This window comes from Amblyraja radiata, chromosome 8, assembly GCF_010909765.2.
Source record: "Amblyraja radiata isolate CabotCenter1 chromosome 8, sAmbRad1.1.pri, whole genome shotgun sequence".
NCBI classification, from domain to species: Eukaryota; Metazoa; Chordata; class Chondrichthyes; order Rajiformes; family Rajidae; genus Amblyraja; species Amblyraja radiata.
Window position 1 is genome coordinate 66,509,940 of NC_045963.1, and position 26,280 is coordinate 66,536,219.

At 43.4% G+C, this 26,280-nt stretch overlaps 1 protein-coding gene across 8 annotated transcripts in view; it reads left to right on the plus strand.

Annotated features, from left to right (window-relative positions):
• sash1 (SAM and SH3 domain containing 1) overlaps positions 1-26,280 on the plus strand; it is a 152,699-nt gene that overhangs the window by 45,940 nt on the left and 80,479 nt on the right. For all 8 annotated transcript variants that reach the window (XM_033026124.1, XM_033026125.1, XM_033026126.1 and 5 more), the window contains exon 2: positions 19,632-19,760. In XM_033026124.1, coding sequence (XP_032882015.1) covers positions 19,632-19,760 — 129 coding nt within the window. The remainder of the gene's footprint in view (positions 1-19,631; positions 19,761-26,280) is intronic.

Here is a 26,280-nt window from a genome sequence, read left to right on the forward strand (position 1 = left end):
AGTCAAGAGCGTTTATTGTCATATGTCCCAGATAGGACAATGAAATTCTTGCATTGCTGCAGCACAACAGGATATTGTAGTCATAAATATAGATCAGATCAGTGTGTCCATATACCGTAGAATATAGGATAGTGTGTGTCGGATAGTGGTTTGTGGCGATGCAAAGCTGGGGGAGCGGTATGAGTTTAGAGGAAGGTGCAGAGGTGCCTCAAGGGGATTTGTGTGGTCCAGCAAAAGTGTCAAGGATATGGCAGATGGAATATAAATTGGGAAATTGTAAAGTCGTGCGATTTGGAAGGGAAAAAATTATGGAAGCGGACTGATTTACAAATGGTGAGAGATTGAAAGATGTTGGTGTTCAAAGAGCTTGTATGTCGTTGAAAGGTAGCAGACAGACGCAATAAGAAATTGGGAAGCCACGTGCTACGTATTTGAGGTTAGGAGTTAAGATGTCTTACTGAAATTACATCAAGCCCTGGTGGGACCTATCTGGAATATTATGCATAGTTCTGGGCACACTATCATGGGGAGGACATGTCCATGATAAGAATGTTGCAGTGGGATTTCCTCAGATTGATTGCTGGGATGGAGGTGATCGAAAAGAAGCCCACTAATTTCTGACCGGTTGGCTGGATACTGCCCAGAGTACTGTTTCCTCTTTAGAAGTCTTCCCTTCCACTCCTGCAAGAGGGTTGTGGCGACTCGGTCACTGAGCACTTTCAAGCCAGAGGTTTTTAGTTGTTAAAGGAACCAAGGAATATAAGGCCAGTGCAAAAACGTGATACTGAGTGAAGCTAGCCCAGGAACCAAATATAGACACAAAGTGCTGGAGTAACTCAGCGGGCGAGACAAATATTCTGGAGAAAAAGGATGGGTGACGTTTCTGGTTGGGATGCTTCTTCAGACTGTTTGCCAAATATCTTGCTCCTATTTTTTTAACTCTTGCAGACTTCATGAAGAGTCCAATGGATCCAAATAGTCCAGAGTCCAGAATACACATTTGTTCCTCCAGCACTGATCAGATGAGTGGATGATTAGGACTTTGGTCTTTGCTTGAGAGTTCTGAACTTTGTACAGCAAAATTGGTAAAAGCCAGTAGTTGCAGGTGGAACTGCTGTCTTGCACATAGAAAATTTGGAACGATAAATGCTGCCCTTATGTTTGCGGTTCACCCCAATGCAATGCTTCCCAGAGAATAACCCAGCATGGAGGCTGCTCTGAATGAAGGGATGCTGTAATATCTTGTCTTCCCAAGAGAAGAGAAAATGAGCCAATGTTTGGAATGCCCTACACTACAATATACAGCAAACTTGCCGGTTAAACCCCAGCTTAGGAAAGGCACGTGTTAAAAACTTTTTTTAAAATGACCCTGCGTATCAAAAGATGAGCAGAGAGACTGCCCTGCAATATGGTAAGGTCCAACATTTTGACTACCCCTGTGAGAAGGGAAGGCCAGGTATACAGATTGAATCGCTAGCTCTTTCCTCTTGCAGATTCAGTGGTGCAACGGAAGAGTTGCTGCCTTATAGCATCAGAGATCCGGGTTCGAAATGGACTGTGGGTGTTGTCTGTATAGAGTTTGTACCCTTCCCCCTGTGACCGCGTGGGTTTTCTCCAAGTGCTCCGGTTTCTTCTGACATGCAGGGCATGTCATGCAAGACTTGCAGGTTAATTAGCTTCTGTAAAATTGCCCAGAGTGTGTAGGATGCAATACTGGGAAAAAAAATACAACTCGTGTACGGGTGATCGTTGGTCGGCGCGGACTTGTTGGGCCGAAAGGCCTGTTTCCATGCTGTATCTTTCTAAACTAAACTAAGATTTGGTCAACAAGATTCAACCCTGCCTGAAAACGTTTCCAATTGGTATTATTGAAAGTAAGACTAAACAGTATTACAACTTCCACATCTATCTGAAAGTATATCTAAACTTTTTCACACAGAGAGTGGTGAATCTCTGGAATTCTCTCCCGCAGAAGGTAGTTGAGGCCAGTTCATTGGCTATATTTAAGAGGGAGTTAGATGTGGCTAAAGGGATCAGGGGGTATGGAGAGAAGGCAGGTACAGGATACTGAGTTGGATGATCAGCCATGATCATATTGAATGGCGGTGCAGGCTCGAAGGGCCGAATGGCCTACTCCTGCACCTATTTTCTATGTTTCTATGTTTCTAAAAAGGAAGAATAATACGTCCTCTAGTCGAGCCACTGCCTCACAGCACCAGGAACACTGGGTAATTTCTGACTTTGGCTGCTATCTTTGATGACTCTGCACATTCCCTCTGTGATCAGGTGGGTTTCTTCCAAGCGCTCCAGTTTCTTTCCACATCCCAAATATTTGAGGGTTGCTATGTTGATTGGACACTCTAAATTGCTCCCGGTGTGTCGGTAAGTAGTACAATTTGAGATGAGTTGCTGAGGATGTAGGGAAAATTTTTTAAATGGGGTTAATCTAAGATTAATGCAAATGGGTGGTTAATGGTCATTGCTGACTCAGTAAGCCAAAGAATCTGTTTCTGTGCTCCAAGACTGACTCCTTTTTAAAAAATTGTGTTTGTGTGTTCTTTTTTATAATACCGCAGCTGGCAAATTCATTTCATTTGCACTTTATGTGCAAGTGACGAATAAAACTGATATTGATATTGATTGATTGATTGATAGATTTTCTCAACTTAAAACTTTGGACTGCTTCTAATGTATCCTTCATCTGAATAAAATTGTTAATTTAGTATTGTCCTGTTGATGGAAAACAGCTTGCAAATGTGTATTAGTTTCTCATTTTCCAAGGGCCTGCTGGACTGTTGTGAAACCACCTCTAATCTTCCCAGAAGTACATTAAGTCCCTTGGGCAACTCTGTCTCATGCTCAATCTGAAGCAATATTGTAAAAATGAATTTTGCTTTTTAATTTCGGTCAAGATTAACGATTTGCTGCCTGTTTTAATATTTATAACCAAATTTTACTCTAAGTACCTACTGGCTTTAACCTATTCTTTGTATCAAACTGGGAAACAAAATTTCCTTTGTTTCATCTTTGGATGAGTTAGACAGATTGGAATGTTTATGTAGGAAAGTACTACTGGTTTGCACCGAAGTTAATCACCAAATGCTGGAGTAACTCAGTGGGTCAGTCAGCATCTCTGGAGAAAAGGTATAGGTGACGTTTCGGGTCAAAACCATTCTCTTTATATTTGATCAATATTGAATCAAAGATGCACTCATTGCAGATTAAGGGTGGTAATTACAAGAAGTTTAAGCCACTTTGCCTTTTGCACAATGGCACTTCCGAATTTAAATGGAAAGATAGTGTTACCAGCAGAACAAGCTCCATAATGCTGAAGTGCATGGACACGAGTCTTGAGCAAACCAGTACATTTTCTGTAGCAAAGGCATGTTTGCCGGCCAGCAACAAGCCTGTTCAATTCAGGCTTGAGTGCCATTAAACAATGGGCTTTAATCTGCATTGGCTAATAACAGTATTCATCATGTACTACTGGCCTGTAGTAATACATCAATACAGTCAAGTCGAACGAAACTTGCATTATTTTAGTACTAATCACATCATGTTCAGGTTGTCCAACAACTTTTAAAATCCGTGAAGTAGTTTGGAAATCTACTCAGAATGATCACGTTAGAATAGCAGCTGCTTATTTGTGCACAGCAAGTGACCACAAACAGCAATCTGATAATCACCAGATAATCTCTTTAGAGTAATCTTGGCTGAAGAATAAATATTAGTTGGAGCATCAGGGATATCTTCCCTGCTGCCCTTTGCATGATGCTATGGACAGCACTTCCGAAGAAAACCCGCGCAGGTCACAGCCAGAACGTGCAAAATCCGTAAAGGCAAGCACCCATAGTCAGGATGCGAACTCTGGTCTCTGGCATTGTAAGGCAGCAACTTTACTGCTATGCCGCGATGCTTGTGTCTCCTGAGAGGGGCTTTAATGTACAATATTTTGATTGGAAAGTGAGGGACCTACCTACTTACCGTAACTCAGCGGGTCAGGCAGCATCTCTGGAGAAAAGGAATAGGTGAAGTTTCAGGTTGAAACCCTTCTTCAGACTGAAGAAGGGTTCCGACCTGAAATGTAACGTATCATTTTTCTGTGCTGTGTTACTCCAGCATTTTGTGTCTATCTTCATATCATAAGATCATCAGTGATAGGAGTAGAATTAGGCCATTCGGACCATCAAGCCTACTTCGCCATTCAATCATGGCTGATCTATCTCTTTTAACCCCTCCATATAAATCAGCATCTGCAGTTCCTTCCTACCTACTTAGTACAATCTGTTTTGCTACTCAGAGTTTTGATTGAGTTCATCAGACAGAAATTGTCTGGATATTTTTTGGAAGCTCTCTGAAAGTAAAAAGAAAAGCATTCTTGTCGAAACTCGTTGGTTATTAAATGAGTAGGTGCACATTAGTTGAGAAGTTCCTTATTTGCAATCTGGAAATTTGCAATTCACAATTTGCAATCTGGAAATCGAAAATATTTTTGATTTGCAATCTATTCCAGAAACTGCTCCAGTAGCCTTTGAAGCCTTCCACAATTTTGACTGCCTTATTAAATCTTGTCCATTAGTGGTGGTTCACCAAAGGCTCAAAACACACCATAATTTCTTGGATGTCTTACTTAAAGTTTGTTATTAACAAACCCCAGACGTTCCAGGTAGCTGAGTGCAGACTCCAACTAGTTGCATCCGTGGCGGCATTGTCATTTGTGTGTGTATTATTGTCATGTTTACCAAGGTGCAGAGAAAAGCTTCTGTTAGTGTGCTACGCAATCATGCTATACATAATCACAACAGATAGTGCAGAGAGAAAAATAACAGAGCGCAGAATATAGTTTTACAGCCCGATAGAGTCACAGTTGTAGAGAAAATGTACAAGTCCACCATGATGAAGGTTGGAAGATCAGACCACAGCTTAGCTTATGGGAGGGCCATTCAACAGTGTGATACAGGGGACAAAGCTGTTCTTGAGTCTGGTGTTATGCGGTTTCAAGCTTTTATGTCTCATTTGAGAGAGGAGAAGAGGAAATGACCGGGATGAAAAACGTCCTTAACTATATTGGTTGTATTCCCGCAGCAGTGTGAAGTGTAGATGAAGGCAATGGTGGTGAGTCTGTGATGAACTGGGCTGCGTCACGACTCTGTAATCTCTTGCAGTCTTGGGCCGAGCTGTCCTCAAATCAAGTTGCAATGCAACCTGAGAGAGTGCTTTCTAAGGTGCATCTGTTGAAGTTGGTAGGAGTTGTTGGGAATGTGCTGAACTTCCTCAGTCTCATGAGGAAGCAGAGGCGTCGGTGTGTTTTTTATTGGCCATAGCTTCAATGTGGTTGTTCCAGGAAAGATTGTTGGTGATATTTACATCTATGAACTGGTTTCACTTCAGCACCATTGATGCTGATTCGAGAATGTACACTAAAGTCAATAACAAGCTCCTTCGGTTGTTGTCTTGACACCATGTTACTAAGCTCTCCATCTTCCTCAGTTCCGTTTAGTTCCTAGGTACAGATGTTGCAAGAGAGTTTGGATGGAATTATGGGGTTGAAGGCAGATCTATAGTCAATAATATAGCCAAGGAGTCTGACATTGGCATCCTTGCTATCCAGATGATCCAGAGATAATGAGGGCCAGGAAGATGACATTTGCCGTGGACCTCTGGATGTGCATCTCTGGGAGATGAACCTTTCAGCCAGCAATCATTGGACGAACGCTGATTCTCAGGAGCTTAGAGCCTCAGTCATTTCCATAAATCAGCCAGATGTTGGGTCTAATCTGAAGAGTAGGATGTTTCCTGTTCTCACTTGAGCTTCCAAAGAGTCTCTGTTCACACATTTTTCCCACCTTCTCTCTTTAGCTGAGGCACAAAGCAAAGCGCGCTGGATTTCTTGCAGGTTTTAAATTCTCCTCGGAGATGCTAGTCTACATTTATCAACCAAACTCCACCATTGGGGATTCATAATTAAATCATCCCATTTTCAACACCCACATTAACCTTGAAATGCTCTTGCAACATACCACATTTCATGTACGGCAGCATCCCAAGAACAAGCAGATACGAAGGGACTGCAGATGATGGTTTACAAAAAAGACACACAGTGCTGGGTAACTCAGCAGATCAGGCTGCATCCCTGGAGAACATGGCTAGGTGACGATTAAGGTTGTGACCCTTCTCTCGTCTGAAAAGGGTCTCGAATAGAAATGCCAACTACAGTGCCCTCCATAATGTTTGGGACAAAGACCCATCATTTATTTGTTTGCCTCTACTCCACAATTTGAGCTTTAAAATAGATAAAATTATGTGTGGATAAAGTGCACATTGTCCGATTTTAATAAAGGCAATTTTTATACATTTTGGTTTCACCATGTAGAAATTACAGCTGTGTTTATACATAGTCCCCCCACATTTCAGGGCACCATAATGTTTGTGACATAGCAATGTCATGTAAATGAAAGTAGTCATGTTTAGTATTTTGTTGCATATCCTTTGCATGCAATGACTGCTTGAAGTCTGTGATTCATGGACATCACCAGTCGCTGGGTGCATTCTCTGGTGATGCTTTGCCAGGCCTGTATTGCAGCCATCTTTAGCTTATGCTTGTTTTGTGGGCTAGTCCCTATCAGTTTTCTCTTCAGTATATAAAAGGCATGTTCAATTAGGTTCAGATCGGGTGATTGACTTGGCCACTCAAGAATTGACCATCTTTTAGCTTTGAAAAACTCCTTTGTTGCTTTAGCAGTGTGTTTGGGATCATTGTCTTGCTGCAGAATGAACCGCCGGCCAATGAGTTTTCAGGCATTTGTTTGAACTTGAGCAGATAGGATGTGTCTATACGCTTCTGAATTCATTATGCTACAACCATCAGCAGTTGTATCATCAATGAGCCAGTAACTTCAGCAGCCATACATGCCCAGGCTATAACGCCCCCACCACCGTGTTTCACAGATGAGGTGGTATGCTTTGGATCTTGGGCAGTTCCTTCTCTCCTCCATACTTTGCTCTTGCCATGACTCTGATATAAGTTAGTCTTCGTCTCATCTGTCAACAAGATCTTTTTTTCGGAACTGTGGTTGTTCTTTTAAGTACTTCTTGGCAAACTGTAACCTGGCCATCCTCCTATTTTTGCAGCTAACCAGTGGTTTGCATCTTGCAGTGTGGCCTTTTTATTTCTGTTCATGAAGTCTTTTGTGGACAGTAGTGGTCATTCATAAAACCACACCTGACTCCTGAAGTGTGTTTCTGATCTGTCGGACAGGTGTTTGGGATTTTTCTTTATTATAGAAAAAATTATTCTGTCATCAGCTGTGGAGGTCTTCCTTGGCCTGCCAGTCCCTTTGCGATTTGTAAGCTCACCAGTGCTCTCTTTCTTCTTAATGATGTTCCAAACAGTTGATTTTGGTAAGCCTAAGATTTGGCTGATGTCTCTAACAGTTTTATTCTTGTTTCTCAGTCACATAATGGCTTATTTGACTTTCATTGGCACAACTTTGGTCCTCATGATGATAAACAACAATGAAAGTTTCCAAAGGTGATGAAAATACTGGAGCTTATTTGAAAATTCACTGCTTGCTCCCAGCTTATTTGTAAATCTCTTGTAGGCAATGATAACCTCTACCACTCAGATCTGGTTATCACCAATTCACTGTTGTCACTTGATATCATCCAGGAAGTGAGATTGACCTAATTTACAGGTGTTAATGATGTTGTTTTAATGTCATAATATCAAATACTGTCTTATCCATTTAAGTTACATATTATTGCTACCTCTATTCAGTTCAGAGCTCTGGAAAGATCTTACTGTACAATAAACTAAAAATTGTTCTTCTTAAAATGGACTTTAAAAGCTCTCCGTCTGAGGCAATTATGAAAGCAGTTCCTTATTCTGAAACACCTGTCTTTTAAAATGTATCTTATTTGGTTCTAAAACTCCACCACTCCTAATGATGAATGTTGATAAAGAGTGTTGAGCCTTTGAGGGGGAAAAGCTTTCCCATTTTACTTAGCAATGTATGTTCAGCACCATTTGAGTGAAGTGCATGCAATGTTTATGCTTTTTGCATATATTTTATTCATTTGTTCTATGTACCTTCTATATCTCTTGTTTCCCTCTCCTCGCACCCTCAGTCTGAAGAAGGGCCTCAAACAGAAACGTCACGTATTCCCTTTTCTCCACAGGTGCTGCCTGACCCGCTGAGTTACCCCAGCTTTTTCTGTCTATCTTTGGTGTAAACCAGCATCTGCAGTTCCTTCCAACACGTCTTTATAATGTATATTATGATTATTTGTGGAATTGGAGCCCATATTGGCAGCCTCCACCATGCAGAGGCAGGGCGTGGACTTGAAACGCTGACCGCCCATCCCCTCCATAGATGCTACCTGCCCCACTGTGTTCCTCCAGCACTTTGTTTGTTGCTCCAGGTCTGCAGTCTTTTGTGTCTCCACCAAGCTTGTGTGTGTTTGGGGAAAACATAGAGCAGCAAAGACATGCATTGCACTCTGCATTGTGCGGGGGGGGGGGGGGGGGGGGGGGGGGGGGGATTACTGTCCCTGCACTAAATGGGGCCCAATACCATGTATACCATGTCTTCTGACTAAAGGACATGCTTGTTATATGGATCTGGAGCAAGTGCTGAGAGAACTTTTATTTAGCATCATCCATCTGTTCTTGGGATGGACATATGACAACATGGAGTGATCATATCATCGTACTTTTAGATTCCTAAAACCCATTTTCATGCCAAGTGCAACCTGTGCAATGTGTGTGGGTCCATGGCCTGTCTAGGTCATGGTCATACACATGTGAAATGCACTAGATTCACACTACATGTGAAATGGACTAGAGTGAGGTCAGGCAACCATGTACGGATGTGGGTGATTGGTGTTGGAACTGTTTTCCATTTTAATCTGTGACCTGGTCTCCAAGCATGCCCTGCAGCCTATAAATTCCCTTTGTGCTAGAGAATAACATTGTTTCAGTGATGAGGGCAGAAGACTATCCTTGTGCTTCAAGCATATGTTTAAAAAAAAGTTCTATCCTGATGAAGCTGCATCCCAAAGCTACAAGCACTTGAAAGCAGCATGCCGCAGTTACTTTGAGCAACTAAACAGCCAATGCATCGTTAAATCCATTATACTGGTAAGGAATGGTGGGCATCCAACAAGTGGCATCTGGTGGTATCTCCATGGATCTGTACATCCTCCACAAGGCTGGAGCCAGGCATGTATGCGCAAAATGCACAACCATCTTCAGACCGAGGCGCTGAGCTGAATAACCTAAGTCTGCCTGTTCCTGAGTCCCTCGCCATGACAGAAGGCTGTCTAATGATATCGAGGAGTGGCTGAGTGTACTGTGTACAGAGAAGGCTATGAGCCCTGACAAGATCCTGACTGTAGTGCCGACGGCCTGCGCTCTGTTAAGAATAGCCACATCTATAGTCAACCTAGTACATCTCTAGCCCAGTACACCTACAGCATCACGATTACCCAGCAGTTTGGAAAATCGTCCCATATGTTCTACCCGCAAAGGCAAACTACCAGTAATTTCATTAGAAGATATAAGGAACTACAGATGTTGGTTTATAAAAAGAGACACAAAGTGCTGGAGTAACTCAACGGGTCAGGCAGCATCTCTGAAGAATATAGATAGGTGATGTTTTGGATTGGGAACTTCTTCATTAGTTTATTGTCATGTACACCGGGGTGCAATGAAGTTTCTGGTTTGCATGAAGCTGCTAGAGTAAACAATATACAGGGCAATAATCAATATAGCAATACTGACATTGACGAGTACAAAACATTGGAACGGTGCAAAGATCGGAGTGCAATCTGATGTAGTTCGGTTCAATAATGGAATAACCGAATGAGGTACAGTTCAGAGTACAGGTCAACATCTCTGCGAAGAGAGAGTGATGGAGGTGATTGGTTCAGGAGTCTGATAGCAGTCAGAAGAAGAAACTGTTTGTAAGTCTGGATATCTGGGCTTTCAAACTCCTGCATGTTCTGCAAGGCATAGAAGAGGGAAAAGGTAATAACCAAGTGGCAGGCACCGTTGACAATAACTCCAGCCTTCCTAATGCAATGCACCATCCCATTAATCTACTCTTAATCTTTAGCAAGGTTTAACAATACTATTAGGCAAAACCAATAACCAATGCTCAATTGGGGTTTTGCTAGGTGTTTTGGGGTTTAGCTGCAGGCATCAACAGTCTTACCAATAACTAGAGAGCAGTACTGAGCTACTATCTACCTCATTAGGGACCCTCGGACTATCCTTGGTTGGACCTTACTGGACTTTATCTTGTACTAAACGTTATTCTCATTATTCCCTTTGTCCTGTACACTGTGGATGGCTCGATTGTAATCATGTGTTTTTCTGCTGGCTGGTTTGCACGCAACAAAAGCTTTTCACTGTACCTCGGTACATATGACAATAAACTAAACTCAACTCAACTCGGCAATCGGAATCAGATCAGAATCAGAATCAGATTTTATTCGGCAAGTATGTTTTGCAACATACGAGGAGTTTTACTGGCAGGTCAGTCATACAATTAAAAGCAACAGACTCAAAAACACATTTTAACATGAACATCTACCACAGTGACTCCTACACATTCCTCACTGTGATGGAAGACAAAATAAAGTTCAAGTCTCTTCCTTTGTTCTTCCTCGGTCGGGGCCTCGAGCCCTCCGTTGATGAGACGGTCTTGACTCCCGTAGCCGGAGGCGTTCAGGCCCTCTGCATCGAGGCGTTCAGCTCCTGCATCGTGGGGGATGTCAGCTCACCCGCGCCGGGGCTGATCGAACCTCGCGTCGTGGCTGGACGAACCTTCTGCGGCGTTGGAGCTCCCGACTAGCCTCTCCCGGGACTGTGAGCCCTTGCTGGTAAGTCCACGGTGGTCACGGTGGGAGCGATCCCAGGCAAGGGATCTGCTCCGATGTTAAGTCCGCGCCCTGCAGTGGGGCTCACAACAGTCCGAGGAGGCCTCCAGCTCCAGCGATGGTAGGCCGCAGAGCCCGGATAATGTGATCCGAAAAATTGATCACATCTCCGAGAAGGTAAGGATTTGAAAAAAAGTTTCTTCTGGCTGGAGTGATACTTAGAATAGTCAAATTATTGTGTTTGTTATTAGTCAATTAGCCCAGCCTTTGCAGATTGCTGCAGTATTTCCTCCAGGCATTGTACTTGACTAAACCATCTTCTGCTTCATCAATGACTGCGCTTCCATTAAAATGTCAGAATTGGGGATGTTTCCAAGAGATTGTATAATGTTCAGTCCGCCTTGCAGCTGCAGTGAAAATTCTATAATCCTGAATCGCATGCAGCAAGACCTGCAAAACATTTACACATGGAATAATAAGAGCAACGGTTATTATACAAGATAATAACCCATGCTATTAAGAATAATACGTTGGTGTAACCAAGAGCGAGAAGGGCTAAATAGGTCAATTGTAGGCTTACAAACCGTGACTAGCAGGGTGTCTCAACCATTTACCTGTATTGAGGTAATAGGACCAGCTGTGCTGTATCAAAGTTTGCTGATGATATTAAGATAGACACAAAAGTTATTTGTGATAAGGGCACAGAATCTGCAAAAGGGACAAGATTAGGTTTGACGTGGGCAAAACCATGTCAGAAGGGATATTATGTAGAGAAACGTGCGTTTTATTCACTTTGGAAGCCAGAAAAGAAAAGCAAGTATTTTTAATAGTTTGAGTCCACATTCTACTGTACTGAGAATTATCGGTTTTTATACTTGAAGCGCAAAGTTAGCATGCAAGTGGTGCATGTCAATGGGAAGTTCTTAGTTATGAGAGGGATGGAATATAAAAATTAGGGAGCCTGGTTCAACGATACACATGAAGTAGACAGTACAATTTTGGTTTCTTTATCTAAGGAAGATGTATTCATCATGGAGGCAAAGCAGAGAATCTAAAGTAGTTCAGTACGATAATGGAACAGAGGTTAATTCCAAGTTTGGAGTTGTGTTATGAGGAAAAATTAAATAGTTTGGTCAATACTCTGTGGAATTCAGAAGGATAATAGAGGGTCTTAACAAAATATATCAGATCTTGAGGGGGGGTGGTCTGGATAAGGTTAATTTTATGGAGATATTTTTCCCAGGATGAGGGAGTTTGAAGGAATGCTTCAAGAAGGTAACAGAGTCTCAAGATTCTGTTCTCAAGATGTCTATTTAAGTGAGAGGGAAGACATTTAGTTAAGTTTAATTTGGAGATGCAATGCAGAAACGGGGCCCACGGCCAACTGAGTCTGCACCAACCAGCGATCCCCATACACTAACGCTATCCTATGCACTAGGGACAATTTTCAATTTTTATCAAAACCAATTAACCAACGAACCTGTACGTCTTTGGCCTGTGGGAGGAAACCGAAGCACCCAGAGAAAATCTGCGTGGTCAAGTGGTCAGAATGTACGAACTCCCTGCAGTCAGCACCCATAGTCAGCATCAAACACTGGTTTCTTGTGCTGTGAGGCAGCAGCTGTATTATGTTTCCCACAGAACTTTGGAAGCCAAGTGTCTTCAAGAGACAAAGGTTATGTGGACCAAGTGGGAAACTGAAGGGCCTGGGTCATATTAGCAATGGTCTTCTCGAATAGCATAGCAAGCCCGAATGGTTTACCACTGTAGTTATAACCGATGAAAGAGGAGGATGCTAATTGCTGGCTGGGCAGTAGCTGCTGCCCTTGCTGGCAACATTCATGTACAGTGATGGAATAAAAAAAATATTGTGTAATATCTGCCGAAATAAAGTCTTGACACATAAAAGCAAATATAACACTGACGTGTTGCCTATCTTTGCAACTTGGCTTACAGACGCAAGCGATTGATTACTACTTAGCTTGTCAGGACTTGAAAGACCTTGGAACAGAGGGGGTGGAGAGGTTGGAGATTGGAGTCGGACTCCACAACAACTATTTCCGGTCAAATTTGAAAACGGAAGTTAACTTGATAAACTAGGCATCATCCCATAGCTGTAACTTTGTAATTTTGGAAAACTATTTGCAAAAATATCATATTTGGCAATGATACAACACATCCAGTGGATTTGCAAAATCTGTTAAAGAGGTTGTAACATAGTATGAGATATAATCTGTCCGAAGAAAAGTCACTAAAGTCAAAACACAACAAAATGAACTGATGTCCTGATATAGTGTTTGTGCAAGTTACAATGCTCTATGTGTCTTCTGTGTGTCTTTTTAAATTTTTAAAAATTCTTTAATTTTTAATTTTAATTTTTAACTTAACTTGACTCTCTGAATAACCGCACAAGAGTTCCTATGTGTGTAAGCACAAATGGCAAATAAAGTTTTTGACCTTTGACCTTGACCTTCCTATTGTTCTATTGCTTAACCCCGGCAGGTGTTTACTAGTTTGTGAATTCTGCGTTATGAGGCTCATTCCAGTTCCTTTATATCTCTCTGCTTATTGCAGATCATCCAATTTGCATTGCAGAAGTGAACAACTCTTAGTGGTTTCCTTCTGAGGTCTTGGTCAATTTCTTTGTAGGTTGTACTTATTTTCTTTTGCTCACTATAATCCACCTGGATAATTTGAACAGTCAGAAATTATTACAGTGATCTATTTTCTTTTACACCCTGCAATATTATCCTCTGTGGAAAACAAAAATGAAGATGTTGGAATCTTGAACAAAAATCTGAAGAAATCTATCACCCGATCTGTCCTGATTTATCTCCATCTACCTTGCGCATCACTCCTCATCCCCACACTCCTGTCCCACGCTCTGCTTTTAAAAACTGTAAATCCTCCACTCTTCGTCCTGTTCTGAGGAAGCATCACTGACACAAAACCTTAACTGGTTTGTCTATCTGTAGATGCTGCTTGAGTGGCTAAGATGTTCCAGCATTTCTGTTTTTGTTTGGTTTAGTATATTATAGTACAGAGTATATACCAAGGCACAGTGAAAAGTACCTTTACAATCAAGTCGTCCACAGTGTACAGATTCAGGATAAAGGGTGAATCGTTTAGTACGGTATAAAGTCCAATTTAAAGATGGTTCAAAAGTCTCCAATGAGGTAGATGGGAGGTCAGGACCGAGCTCTAGCTGGTGAGAAGATGGTTCAGTTACCTCATAACAAGCTGGGAAGTCCCTGAATCTGGAGGCATGCATTCTTGTAGAGTCTGAGCTTTATGTTTTGCTAACCGTGCCTCTTTGCATTTGCTCAACTTCTCACCATAATATAACCACATCAGCTGGATCATTACAGAGCACCAAGAAATTATATTTAGCAAGAGTTTCTAAAGGAGCAGAATCCTTCCAAGGTACTTTCGCGGAAGTGTCATCAAATGAGAATTAACTCTGAGCCACATTGTCAAGTGTGATGGAAGAGAGGTTCTGAGCATCTTGAAATAAGAAAAAGAGGGATTTGGGGAAGGAGTTGGAACTGCCATTAGCAGCTGAAAACACAGGGACGAGGGGAGTAATGAGTAATATAGGAGGTTAGCAAGAGGAGTGAATTGGAGTGCTTGGTCATCTCCGGAAACTCTAGGCTACAGAAAAAACAGCGGCTTCAGAAGAAGACGGCGTTTAAAAATTGAGGCATTGCCTTGCAGGTTGACAAAGTACAGGGTTGATTTGTGAGATTAGAGATCACAGTAATATCGCATGAAGGTAATTTAATGGCATTCATATGTTATTATTTCGGAAGGCAGAGTAGGAACTAGTTAGCCATTTTTGAAAGGTTCCGAGCCAAAACGACACCTGTCCATTCTCTCTGTGATGTTGCCTGTCCTGCTGAGTTCCTCCAGCACTTCGTGTTTTGCTCATGATTCCACCATCTGCAGTTTCCTGTGTCTCCCTAAACCTGTAACCTGTTATTACCACGTTCCCATTGACTCCTCCCAGATTCTGCAGCCTATTTAACCAGGGACTACTTAGAGGAGCCAATTGCCCTACAAATTGACACATCTTTGGGATGTGATTGGAAACTGAAGCACTCGGAGGACACCCACTTGGCCACAGGGAGAACGTGCAAATTATAGACAGTGTTGAGGGTCAGGATTGAACTCTGGAGCTCTAATGGCGGTGTCAAGGGCCTGTCCCACGAACATGCGATTCCATGCGGCAAGCACGACCTAAAGGGCCTGTCCCACGAGCATGCGACTCCATGCGGCAAGCGCGACCTAACGTGGTCGCTTGAGCCGTACGGCCTCGCGAGGGCGGTCCCACTTCGATCGCCGGAGCCGTATGGAGTTGTGCGGAGCTGGTCCCGACATCGCATGAGGCTCCGAAAAACTGACCGTGTTCAAAAATTCTGCGCGGCAACGGCCTGCCAGCCTCGACACCGTGAACTTCCCGCGGACTTCGCTCGAACTTCATGTCACTCACTCGACCTCCGCGCGGCCCCCGCTTCTGGTTTGGTCGCGCTTGCCGCATGCAGTCGCATGCTCGTGGGACAGGCCCTTCACTGTGCCACCTGTGACTTTCATCTCAGCTTAAGATTTCTCTTGTGCTTCATGGGTAGAACAGGTTCTAGCAGCCATATGACAGAACTATATCTCATGAGGTCCTGCATCCTCACATGGCCTTTAGGTTTCTGATCAGCATAATATCAGTAGTGCCATCGAGCCAGGAGATCTGGAAACATAACTTCCGACTTGCAAAGTAGAGCAGAAGTGACTGACGGTGGAACACTGCCGATGCAAGATTTGCACGAAAACTTCAGACCATTGATTTTGAACCAGAACAGGAGAGTGTTTGAGGATGTGAATAGTTCAGCGAAAATTCCAATGGAAAGGAATGCAGAATTTTTTTTTGCTATGTATCTTGCCTGAAGTAGTTGCGCAGCAAATTATAATTCAACAATACAGGAAGCAAAGGGCTTTGGTCATTTGAAAACTGATACAAAAAGAACACGTCTAGGAAAATACTCAATGCGCAGTAGATCAGGCAACATCTATGGAAAGAGTAATCCTTTATCACAACTGAAACAACTGCAGAGTGGGGTGGGCAGGAATGGAAATAGACAATCTCTCTGACTGGGTGAGGCCAAGGTTACAGTGCGGATAATTTGTAGAGGTATTACTCTCTAATTGTTCTCAGCATCGAATGGGGCCGATTAGTGAGTGAACACAGGTTGTAAAATGTAATGTGGAAGGGCAGTTCTTGGAGATCGGACTATAATGATAAAGAGTGGTGAATCTGTAGAATCCATTGCCACAGAAGGCTGTGGAGGCCAAGTCAGTGGATATTTTTAAGGCAGAGATAGATAGATAGATTCTTGAATAGTATGGGTATCAGGGGTTATGGGGAGAAGGCAGGAGAATGGGGCTGAGATAGGTAGATAGATCAGCCATAATTGAATGGGGGAGTAGACTTGATGGGCCAAATGGCCTAATTCTGCTCCTATCACATGAAAAAGAGTAATATCTGAGGGAATTTCACAGGTGGACAACTTACAGTAGAACTGGCCAGTTCTGATACAGACAGATGAGTTACCTAGAGTAGTGGAATTCATTAGTGTCCAGAAGCTTCTTCCAGCTTCGGATGATAGCTAAAATAAAACAATTCCTCCAGTTTGACAACCTGGAAAAGATCATCCACACATTTATCTCCTCCCACCTCGATTACTGCAACTCCCTTTACACTGGCATCAGCCAATCTTCCCTGTCCCGCCTGCAACTGGTCCAAAACGCCGCAGTGAGACTCCTGACGGGCACCCGAAAAAGGGACCACATCACCCCGATTCTGGCCTCTCTCCACTGGCTCCCTGTGCGGTTCCGAATAAATTTCAAGATCCTTCTTTATGTTTACAAAGCCCTTTACGGGCTTGCCCCCACTTACATAAAAAATCTGGTTACCCACCACACCACCTCCAGGTCCCTCAGATCGGCCGACTTTGGGTTACTGACCATCCTGCGGTCTAGGCATAAGCTCAGGGGCGACCGCGCCTTTGCGGTTGCAGCTCTTAGATTGTGGAACAGCATCCCTCTTCCCATCGGAACTGCTCCCTCCATCGACTCTTTTTAGTCGAGACTTAAAACTTCTTTACTCTCAAGCCCTTCTTGACGTCATATGTATGTATTTATGTATGTACATAATCTATGAACCACTGTTGTATAACGTTAGTACCTCCACCAATGTAAAGCACTTTGGTCAACGAGAGTTGTTTTTTTAAATGTGCTATAGAAATAAAAGTGACTTGACTTGAGAATGCTGCTGTGTACCCAGTTAACAGATGAAGTGCTATTTCTTGAGCTTATGTTGGACCTCGTCATAACAATGCATGAGGCCACAGACAGATAGCAAATTAATATTTCAAGCTATGGAGCACTCCAAGTTGTATCTGTCATCTTGACACAAAGCAGTCATGCAATCCATGCTTGGTTTCTCCAACATAGAGGAGGTCATATTGCAAGTACTGAATGCAGTCCACTGCAACTTTTTCACACTGGGAAGTGTGTTTATTGAATAAGCGGGTGAAGGAAGTGGAAGAGGTGGAATGTAACATTTAGAAGTGATTTGGGCAAGCACAAGGATATAAATGATGTGAAGAGAGATGGGCCAAGTACAGGCAAGTGAGACTAGCTTGGTTAGGCAACCTGAAGGTGAAAGGGTCAGAAAGAGTGGAGTTAAAGAGGAGTAGCTTTAAAAACCATCGTCAGTCTAAGTTTGAATTATGAATTAGTGAACCTAAATTAGGACTTGGTAGAATTTGTGGACCAGACCTGGCTCATGCGATCGCAGTGAGTGCCTTTATGAATAGACCTCTTACACTGTGAAACTGTGTGGGTGCAGCAAAAACATGCTCCACCTGCAAAATTGGCTGGAATGCACACTTTCTTTGGCATGAATTGCTCTTTTGATTTTGAGAGCTCAGTATTCTAAGTCAGCTCCAGGACGGGCTTTTCACCAATACACAAGTACTGGACAATGACCATCTTAAGACAGTTTAACCTCAGCTCTGTGACAGCCTTTTGATTTGACGAGCATCGCACTTTCTTCTATCAGTGCTCTGGCAGTCACTGCTAAATGCATGTCAAACGGTGCAAGCTATCTAACAACTATGGCGTATAAGAGAAACACAGTGAATAACTTGGCCAGTTTCCCTCACTGCCTACAGGGCACAAGTCAAGAATGTGTTGATGTACGGTTCGCTTGCTTGGATGAGTGCAGCTGCAGTCTCGCTCATCGTGGACAAAATAGACTGCATGATTGGCATTTCTTGCATCTTTCTCGCTCTCCGCGACCGATGCACCATGACTGTGGTGTGTACAATCCACGGAGTGTATCGCGGCCACTTTCCAAGACAACTTCCACAGCAACTTCCAGGGGCGGCACAGTGGTGCAGCAGTAGAGTTGCTTCCTTACAGTGCCCGAGACACGGGTTCGATCCTGATTATGGGTGCAGCCTGTATGGAGTTTGTACGTTCTCCATGTGACCGCATGGGTTTGTTTCTCGTTTCCTCTCACACTCTAAATACGGGCGTGTTTATAGATTAATTGACTTCTGTAAATTATAAATTGTCTCTAGTGTGTCGGATAGTGCCAGTGTATGGGGGATCACTGGTCGGCGCGGATTTGGTGGGCCAACGGGTCTGTTTCCACACTGTATCTCAAGTCTAAAGCAACCCCCAACCTCCAAAGCCATGCCCCTGCTACCTTGGAATGCCACCCCCTGCATCTTTCACCCAAGAGGAACAATATCACCCATACTGCTGCTGAACTCCCCTGCAGTAGCTCTCATTGTGCCAGGCAATTTGTGATCAGTCACCTAAGACAGCCATCCCTTGAATGATTAGAAGTGTTTGCATTGGACAAGGTATTTGTATGCTTGGCGGGAGGTTACATGGATACAACCTAAAAGTTTCTGAAAACCTAATGTAATGTTATCTTTTAAATGAAGGAAGTTTCAATGCAATTTAGAGGGATTTGGTTGCAGCTGGATTGCTGTGCTGTGATTACTTTCACTCTCTTGCCCACGGATGCATTCAGTCGACTCAGAATTTAAAAAGATTTTCTGGCCTTATTCTGCGGATTAGCGGTTTCCCAGGGGGAATAGATTTGAGTAGGATGAGTCTGTTTCTTTGGATTTAAGAAGCACAAGAGGAGATCTCATTGAAACGCAAATTTACCCGAGGGCTTGACGGGGACAGTACTGGGAAAGCATAATATAACACTAAAAATAGAAAACGCTCAGATCCGTTTTCACCCTAAAGGGGGATGAATATTGCACGAGCATATGCCCAATCCATATTTCTTAAGATCTTATCTCAGATTTCTGGTTTCCAGCCAGCCACTTCAAAGAGACCAACTACTATCAATCAGAAACCTTTAAGACCATAAGACATAGAAGTAGAATTAGGCAATTTACTGTCACATTTATTGTGTTTCTGTGTGACATCTTTATAACAAAAAGAAAAGTGTCTTGGGGTATTAATATTAAATAATGCCCAATAAAGAATGAGCTGGTCATGTACTCGCAATGTTGTGAATGGTCACATTATTGGAGTAGCAATTTACATCAAATATTGATTGGTTGGAGTATCGTGGGATTTGGAAAGTCCCACTGAGTTTTCTCCGAGGCTGATGGATCCGAGGACTCACAAGGTTTTCTCTGCTTCCCCCCCCCTCCCACACACCACTTAAGGATGGATCACTGGGACACATTGATGACCTGGCTCAGCAGTGCACCGAATACTACAACGCTTGCCTCAGTGACGGTGCTGAACAGATGGAAGAACTCTACACACGAAGTGCTTCGGAGAATCACGAACTGGTAAGAAACCTCTCCCTGCCTTGAGCACAACCTGTATGTTTTCTTGGATAAAGTGAGGCTTGCAGTTATACCCCTCATCTCATGACTTCCAAGTCGTTTCAGAAGGTTCTGAGGCTAAATTCATAAGATAGGAGTTGAATCGGGCCATTCATAGAAACATAGAAAATAGGTGCAGGAGTAGGCCATTCGGCCCTTCGAGCCTGCACCGCTCGATTCAATATGATCATGGCTGATCATCCAAATCAGTATCCCATCCCTGCCTTCTCTCCATACCCCCTGATCCCTTTAGCCACAAGGGCCACATCTAACTCCCTCTTAAATATAGCCAATTAACTGGCCTCAACTACCTTCTGTGACAGAGAATTCCACAGATTCACCACTCTCTGTGTAAAAAATGATTTTCTCATCTCGGTCCTAAAAGACTTCCCTCTTATCGTTAAACTGTGACCCCTAGTTCTGGACTTCCCCAACATCGGGAATAATCTTCCTGCATCTAGCCTGTCCAACCCCTTAAGAATTTTGTAAGTTTCTATAAGATCCCCCCTCAATCTTCTAAATTCTAGCGTGTACAAGCCGAGTCTATCCAGTCTTTCTTCATATGAAAGTCCTGCCATCCCAGGAATCAGTCTGGTGAACCTTCGCCCCATCAAGTCTACTCCGCCATTCAATCATGGCTGATCTCCCATCTAACTCCATCTAACCTTCTCCCCATAACGTCTGACACCTGTACTAATCAAGAATCTATGTATCTCTGCCTTAAAAAATATTAACTGACTTGGCCTCCACAGATATTCCATAGATTCATAACAAAGTATTATGGAGATTTAGTCACTGGTGCACGTATGCACTGGTTTTGACCAACTTCAGACAAGCAGCAATGAAATAAATAGCCAGATAATCCCTCCATAGAGATGTTGTTTGAGGAACATGTTAACCATAGTACTAAGAGAACAAATGTATCACAACAAATTAAAGTAAATGTTAGATCTCTGGAATTAAATAATCATGCTGCCTCAAAACGAGCACTTGAATTATCAAGTTTCCTGTTCAAATATGACTCATCTGTGCAATGCATTGTATTCCAAAATGGAAAGGAAGCCTGGTTTATACACACCCTTCAATGTCCTTGATGTCACTAAGAAGAGGGTTTTTCTTCACCAAAAATAATCTTTATTTGTAAAATATTGTGAAGAAATAAAAAAACAATACGTGGCTTTCTTTACATTTGTTTGTGTTATAAAGCCTGCAATGTCACCCATTCCTTCTATCCAGAGATGCTGCCTGTCCCGCTGAGGTACTCCAGCATTTTGTGTCCATCATTTGTGTTTATCTACATTCATAGTGTTGTCAAGTTAATGCATCCTGTGTGCAAAACTACAATGTCACTCATAGCTTATTTGAACAGTGCCCCTCTAGATCTTTGTGGGACTGTTACAAAGGACCCCGCCTTTCAGTGTCCAAAGATGGCAGGATTTTTAGATTGTAGTTCTTCCCCACAAAACCTTGTGCAACTTAGCCGCACTAAGCTTCGGTGTGTCCCTTTTAGCAGGTGAGTTGCTTTCTTAAGGATCATGTAGGCTGCACAACTGCCAGCTACCAGAGATAGTGAGATGTAAAATGAGATACCACCTTGTACACAGTACCATGAGGGCTGTTATATTTACCAGAGGCAAATCCATCTAATACCTCATCCAAAACACAACAGAAATCGGGCTCTTTCACTAAAGGTGACTGTTGGCTGGTTCAGTGCATTGGTAAGAAAGTGGTTAATGCCATGTTTATAATAGAACCACACAAGTAAGAAATGTAATTTTATTTCACACCTAGCTCAATGATTCTTTCTTAGTCACTGGTCACATTGGCAGTCTTCCGGTGAGAACTGAGTTGGACAGCGTCTTGGTTCAATACACAAGGCCCTTATAACTAGCAACCACATGCAGAGCAAGAAGATTCTGATGCAAATCACTTTGCAGAGCTGATCTTGTGCCAGATTTCAATCTGTGAATGCCACTCTCCAATTCATTCTACCTCTTCTTCCAATTACGGAGCAGATACTGGACATGAGATTTTGAAACTGAAAAGGTTTTGGGACTGAAGGTGGGTCCCGATCCAAAATGTCACCTATCCCATTCCCTCCACTGATGCTGCCCGACCCACTGGGTTCTTCCAGCACTTTGTGTTTTGCTCAAGATTACCGCGTCTGCAGTTCCTTGTATCTCCATTCCATATCTTATCCTGGCAAAGCTGAACATGTTGTTAAATGGATGGAAAGAACCCCACCTCTTTGCCTCACCACGAGCACAGGAATCCCAGGGGGTTGAAGTAGGAGAGGAAGGGAGGATACAATATAAACAACATTCTGCCTAGGATCTCCATGATCTCATAATGAATGACTAGTATCTGTAGCAACATCTCGTCAATTACAGCTCAGCAGTCATGTAAGATAATACCCAACAATAAATGTGCATTCCTGTCAATATATTTAAGTTAAAGTAAATACATAAGTAAAATAACCACCCTATGCATAACCCGAATGTCATCAAAGTTTGCCTTTTGGCCACTGCCTACCCCAGTTCCCAATGAGGTTGCTTCCTCAAAGGCTGTGGCAAAGGTCACTTGATGCTGCTATCCTTCTACTGGAGAGACTCCAGAAGGGCCAATTCATGCAGCTCTGGGCCTCGAAGTCTTAACTTCAGACTTCACCAGTTGTGCTTCTGTGGCAACAAGCTTCACTGGCTGATGGATGTGCAACATGCCTCAACAGCACACAGCATTGTCAGCGGAGCTGATGGCCACGGGTATCAGAGATGATTAAGATCACACCTCTTGTTCTTCACTATCTTCTTCCTTTCATCCTATAAACCGGGCAGATGCAAGACTTGAGATTTTGAAATGATTGAGGGCTAATACCAGGATAATAAATAAGAATGTCTGTAGCATCTAAATTAGCAGATGCTGAAGGGTGAGAAAGGCGCAGGATTAGGTAAATGGACATCCTCAACATTTCCTACAACTCCACTGGACGTCAGGACCCCAAGACTGTTTGTTTCCATCCTGGCCAGCAATGTCTCCCCTATGACGGGTATTAATGCCCTCAGCTGGACGTCCTGCTCCATTTCTTCTCTGTTCTTTTATTTTGTTCTCTATTCTTACCATCTGGAAGTGCAGTGGAAGTTTATTATTGATGATCATCCTAACTGAACGCGTGTTCAAGTGAATGAATCTTCATTCTCGCTTATGCGGCTTTTTCACGGGGCGACTTGACGCAAGATGTAACCAGAGTGAAGTGGTCGTGGTCTAGCACGATATCACACGATATAACGGGGGGTAGATAAAGAGTTCCCACGGTACTCGGCATTTCTGTTATTTGTGCGAGTGACTTGTCCGTCTCCCGAGCTTTCCCGTTAAATCTTGAATGAACATTGTGAAGTGTTGTTAAATCATCACGTGGCACAAATGATGTCACTTTTTTTTCACACACTATAAATATCCTCCCTTGGTTGAATTGGCTCATTTGGAGACATGTTTTACTGTGTATGTGGGAGACACAGATGGACTGAGCACAGTACCTCGGTCTTACTGTGTGTGGGAGAGGGGGAGAAAGAGACGTACACTCACAGAGGCAGAGTCTCTCAGCCTGTGTAAGAGGGAGGGAGGGAGAGAGAGAGAGGCACACACAAGGTGGATGTGAAATCTCACCTGCCTGTTTCAGTGACAGACACCCGCCGCCAGTAAATGAAGACACCCCCATCTGTCTCACCCTCCTCTCCCTCGACTCCCCCACCTTTCCCTCCCAACTCCAGTCCCGTCCCGACCCCCTGGGAAACTGAATAGAGCAACAATCAACTGCTGCCTGTGCGCTGATATGACAATAAAGGCTACTTTACTTTACTTTACTGAGTTAAAGAGTTCCCACTGTAGACTGTAAAACTGGGACCCTGGTTCTGGACTCCCCCAACATCGGGAACATTCTTCCTGCATCTAGCCTGTCCAATCCCGTAGATACTGATTAGACCGGTATCTATTTATTTACTTTATTAATGATTTCAATTAAATATTGGGAACATCAGGCAGCAAACGTTATTTCTTGAGTGTTAGTGCTGGACTTTGACTCGACCTTCCTAGTTAGCCGGCGCCTGAGACTGAGCCAAGCAATGTCCAGACCTGACTTCAACACAAAGTGATGGAGGAACTCAAAGGGTCAGGCTCGTCCAACGCTCTGTGTTTTGCTCGTGATTCCTGCATCTGCAGTTCCTCGTGTCTACAGACCAGAGTTGCCACTTGACTCCGAGATGACCATCACAGAGCACACGGAAGATAGACACGAAATGCTGGAGTAACACAGCGGGACGGGCAGCATCTCTGGAGAGAAGGAATGTGTGACGTTTCGGTTCGAGACCCTTCTTCAGAGTCTCGTCCCGAAACGTCACCCATTCCTTTTATCCAGATGCTGCCCGTCCAATATTTTATGTCTGTCTCCAGTATTACTGTGTCTATCATCGGCGCAAACCAACATCTACAGTTCTTTCCGACACATTAGAGGATACCGTCTCACCATCACTCGGATTACCCGCTTCATTTCCATAACGTTGCCACCTCTCTTTACTTTGCTTACTGAAGCCTGATCCTTGTCAGACCCAGTGCTCTATCGCCCAGCCTCTCATCTTTCAATCGGGTTCGGCCAGGAAGGAACTGCAGATGCTGGATTAAAACGAAGATAGACACAACATGTAGCTCAGAGGCACAGGCAGCATATCAGAAGGGTCTCGACCCGAAATGTCACCCATTCCTTCTCCCCAGAGATGCTGCCTGTTGCGCTGAGTTCCTCCATTTTGTGGCTACCTTGGGGTTATCCAGGATCTCCCCGTTGATGTCCTAACTCGCTTTGGTTTGTTATTATTGTCTCATATCGAGAACCAGCAGATACAGGTGTAGGTTCGGGGGGAATGATTTAATGAGAGCCTAAGGGGTAACTATTTTACGCAAAGGGTGGTGGGTGTATGGAATGAGCTATCCGTTAAGGTAGTTGAGGCAGGTACTGTCACAATGTTTAAGACGCATTAGACTGAAGCATGGATAGGATAGGTTTAGATGGTTATGGGCCAAACGCGGGCAAGTGGGACTAGTGTAGATGGGACATATTGGTCGGTGTGGGCAAGTTGGGTCGAAGGGCCTGTTTCTACGCTGTATGATTCTATGCAGGGAATAAACTTTTGTTTGCGTGCTATACAATCATATCAGATAATGCTATACATGAATATAACCAAGCCACGTACAGTCTGAAGAAGGGCCTCGACCCGAAACGTCACCCGTTCCTTCTCTTTAGAGATGCTGCATGTCCCGTTGAGTTACTCCAGCATTTTGAACCGTCGAGTTACTCCAGCATTCTCTTTAAACCGGCATCTGCTGTTCCTTCCGACACATGCACAAGAACACCAGGTAGAGCGAAGAGGAAAATACCAGAGTTCAGAATATATGTTTTCAGGACAGTTCCAGGGGGAAAAAGTCCAATGTCCGCATTGAGGTAGGTTGGTAGGTCGGGTGAGTGCCCAAACGAATGGAAGGAAGAACCGTTCTGAAGCCGGATAAGAATAGGTGGTCGGCGCGGACTCGGTGGGCCGAAGGGCCTGTTTCCGCGCTATATCTCTAAAATCTGAAGTTAGGTAATGTCTAAAGGAACTGCAGATGCTGGTTAATACGCACAAAAGGACACAAAATGTTTGTGTAACTCAGCAGGTAAGTCAGATCTGGGAAGAAAAACATAAAAAGCTGGAGTAAGTCAGCGGGTCAGGCAGCATCTCTGGAGAAAATGAATAGGTGGCGATTCGAATCGGAACCCTTCTTCAGACATCCTAATCGGAATTGAGTCTGAAGATGTGTCTCGTCCCGAAACATCAGCTATTTTTCTCCAGAGATGCTGCTTGACTCGCTGAGTTACTTCAGCTTTTTGTGTCTGTCTTCGGTTTAAACCAGCATGTGCAGTTCACTCCTTACACGGGTCTCTGGAGAACATTGATTGGTAGCGTTCCGGACCCTGCTTCGGAAAGGCATCGATCGCTAGTCGGCGAGGACTCCGAGCTGTATCTCTCAAAGAAGTACATGTGAAAATTTTCTCACGGACCATAAAAATGCGGGACCTTTCAGTAAAGTCCCTTTTAAAATCCCTTTTAAAGATTATAGTTATTTTCTTGAATCTCATTAACATAACTCATGAATAAGTTGATGTCCATATGCGGATGCAAATCTTTATTTTTTAAATTCAATCCCACAGAATACAATTTTTACTCACCTTCTGTCCCCTCTGTCCAGCTTCCGGGTTCACCGTTCGCAGGAGTTCCCACGGTAACCGCAAGAGTCAATACGGATATCGCACGTATATCGCACTGGCCACTACGTTCATATAATGTTGCAATGCTCAACCACAAGTGTACAAGTCACTCTTGGAGAAATTCAAACTTGCTTGAATTTTCTCCCGAGTCACCAAGTTACACGATTACCTGCCGTTAGCGCCACGGTGGTC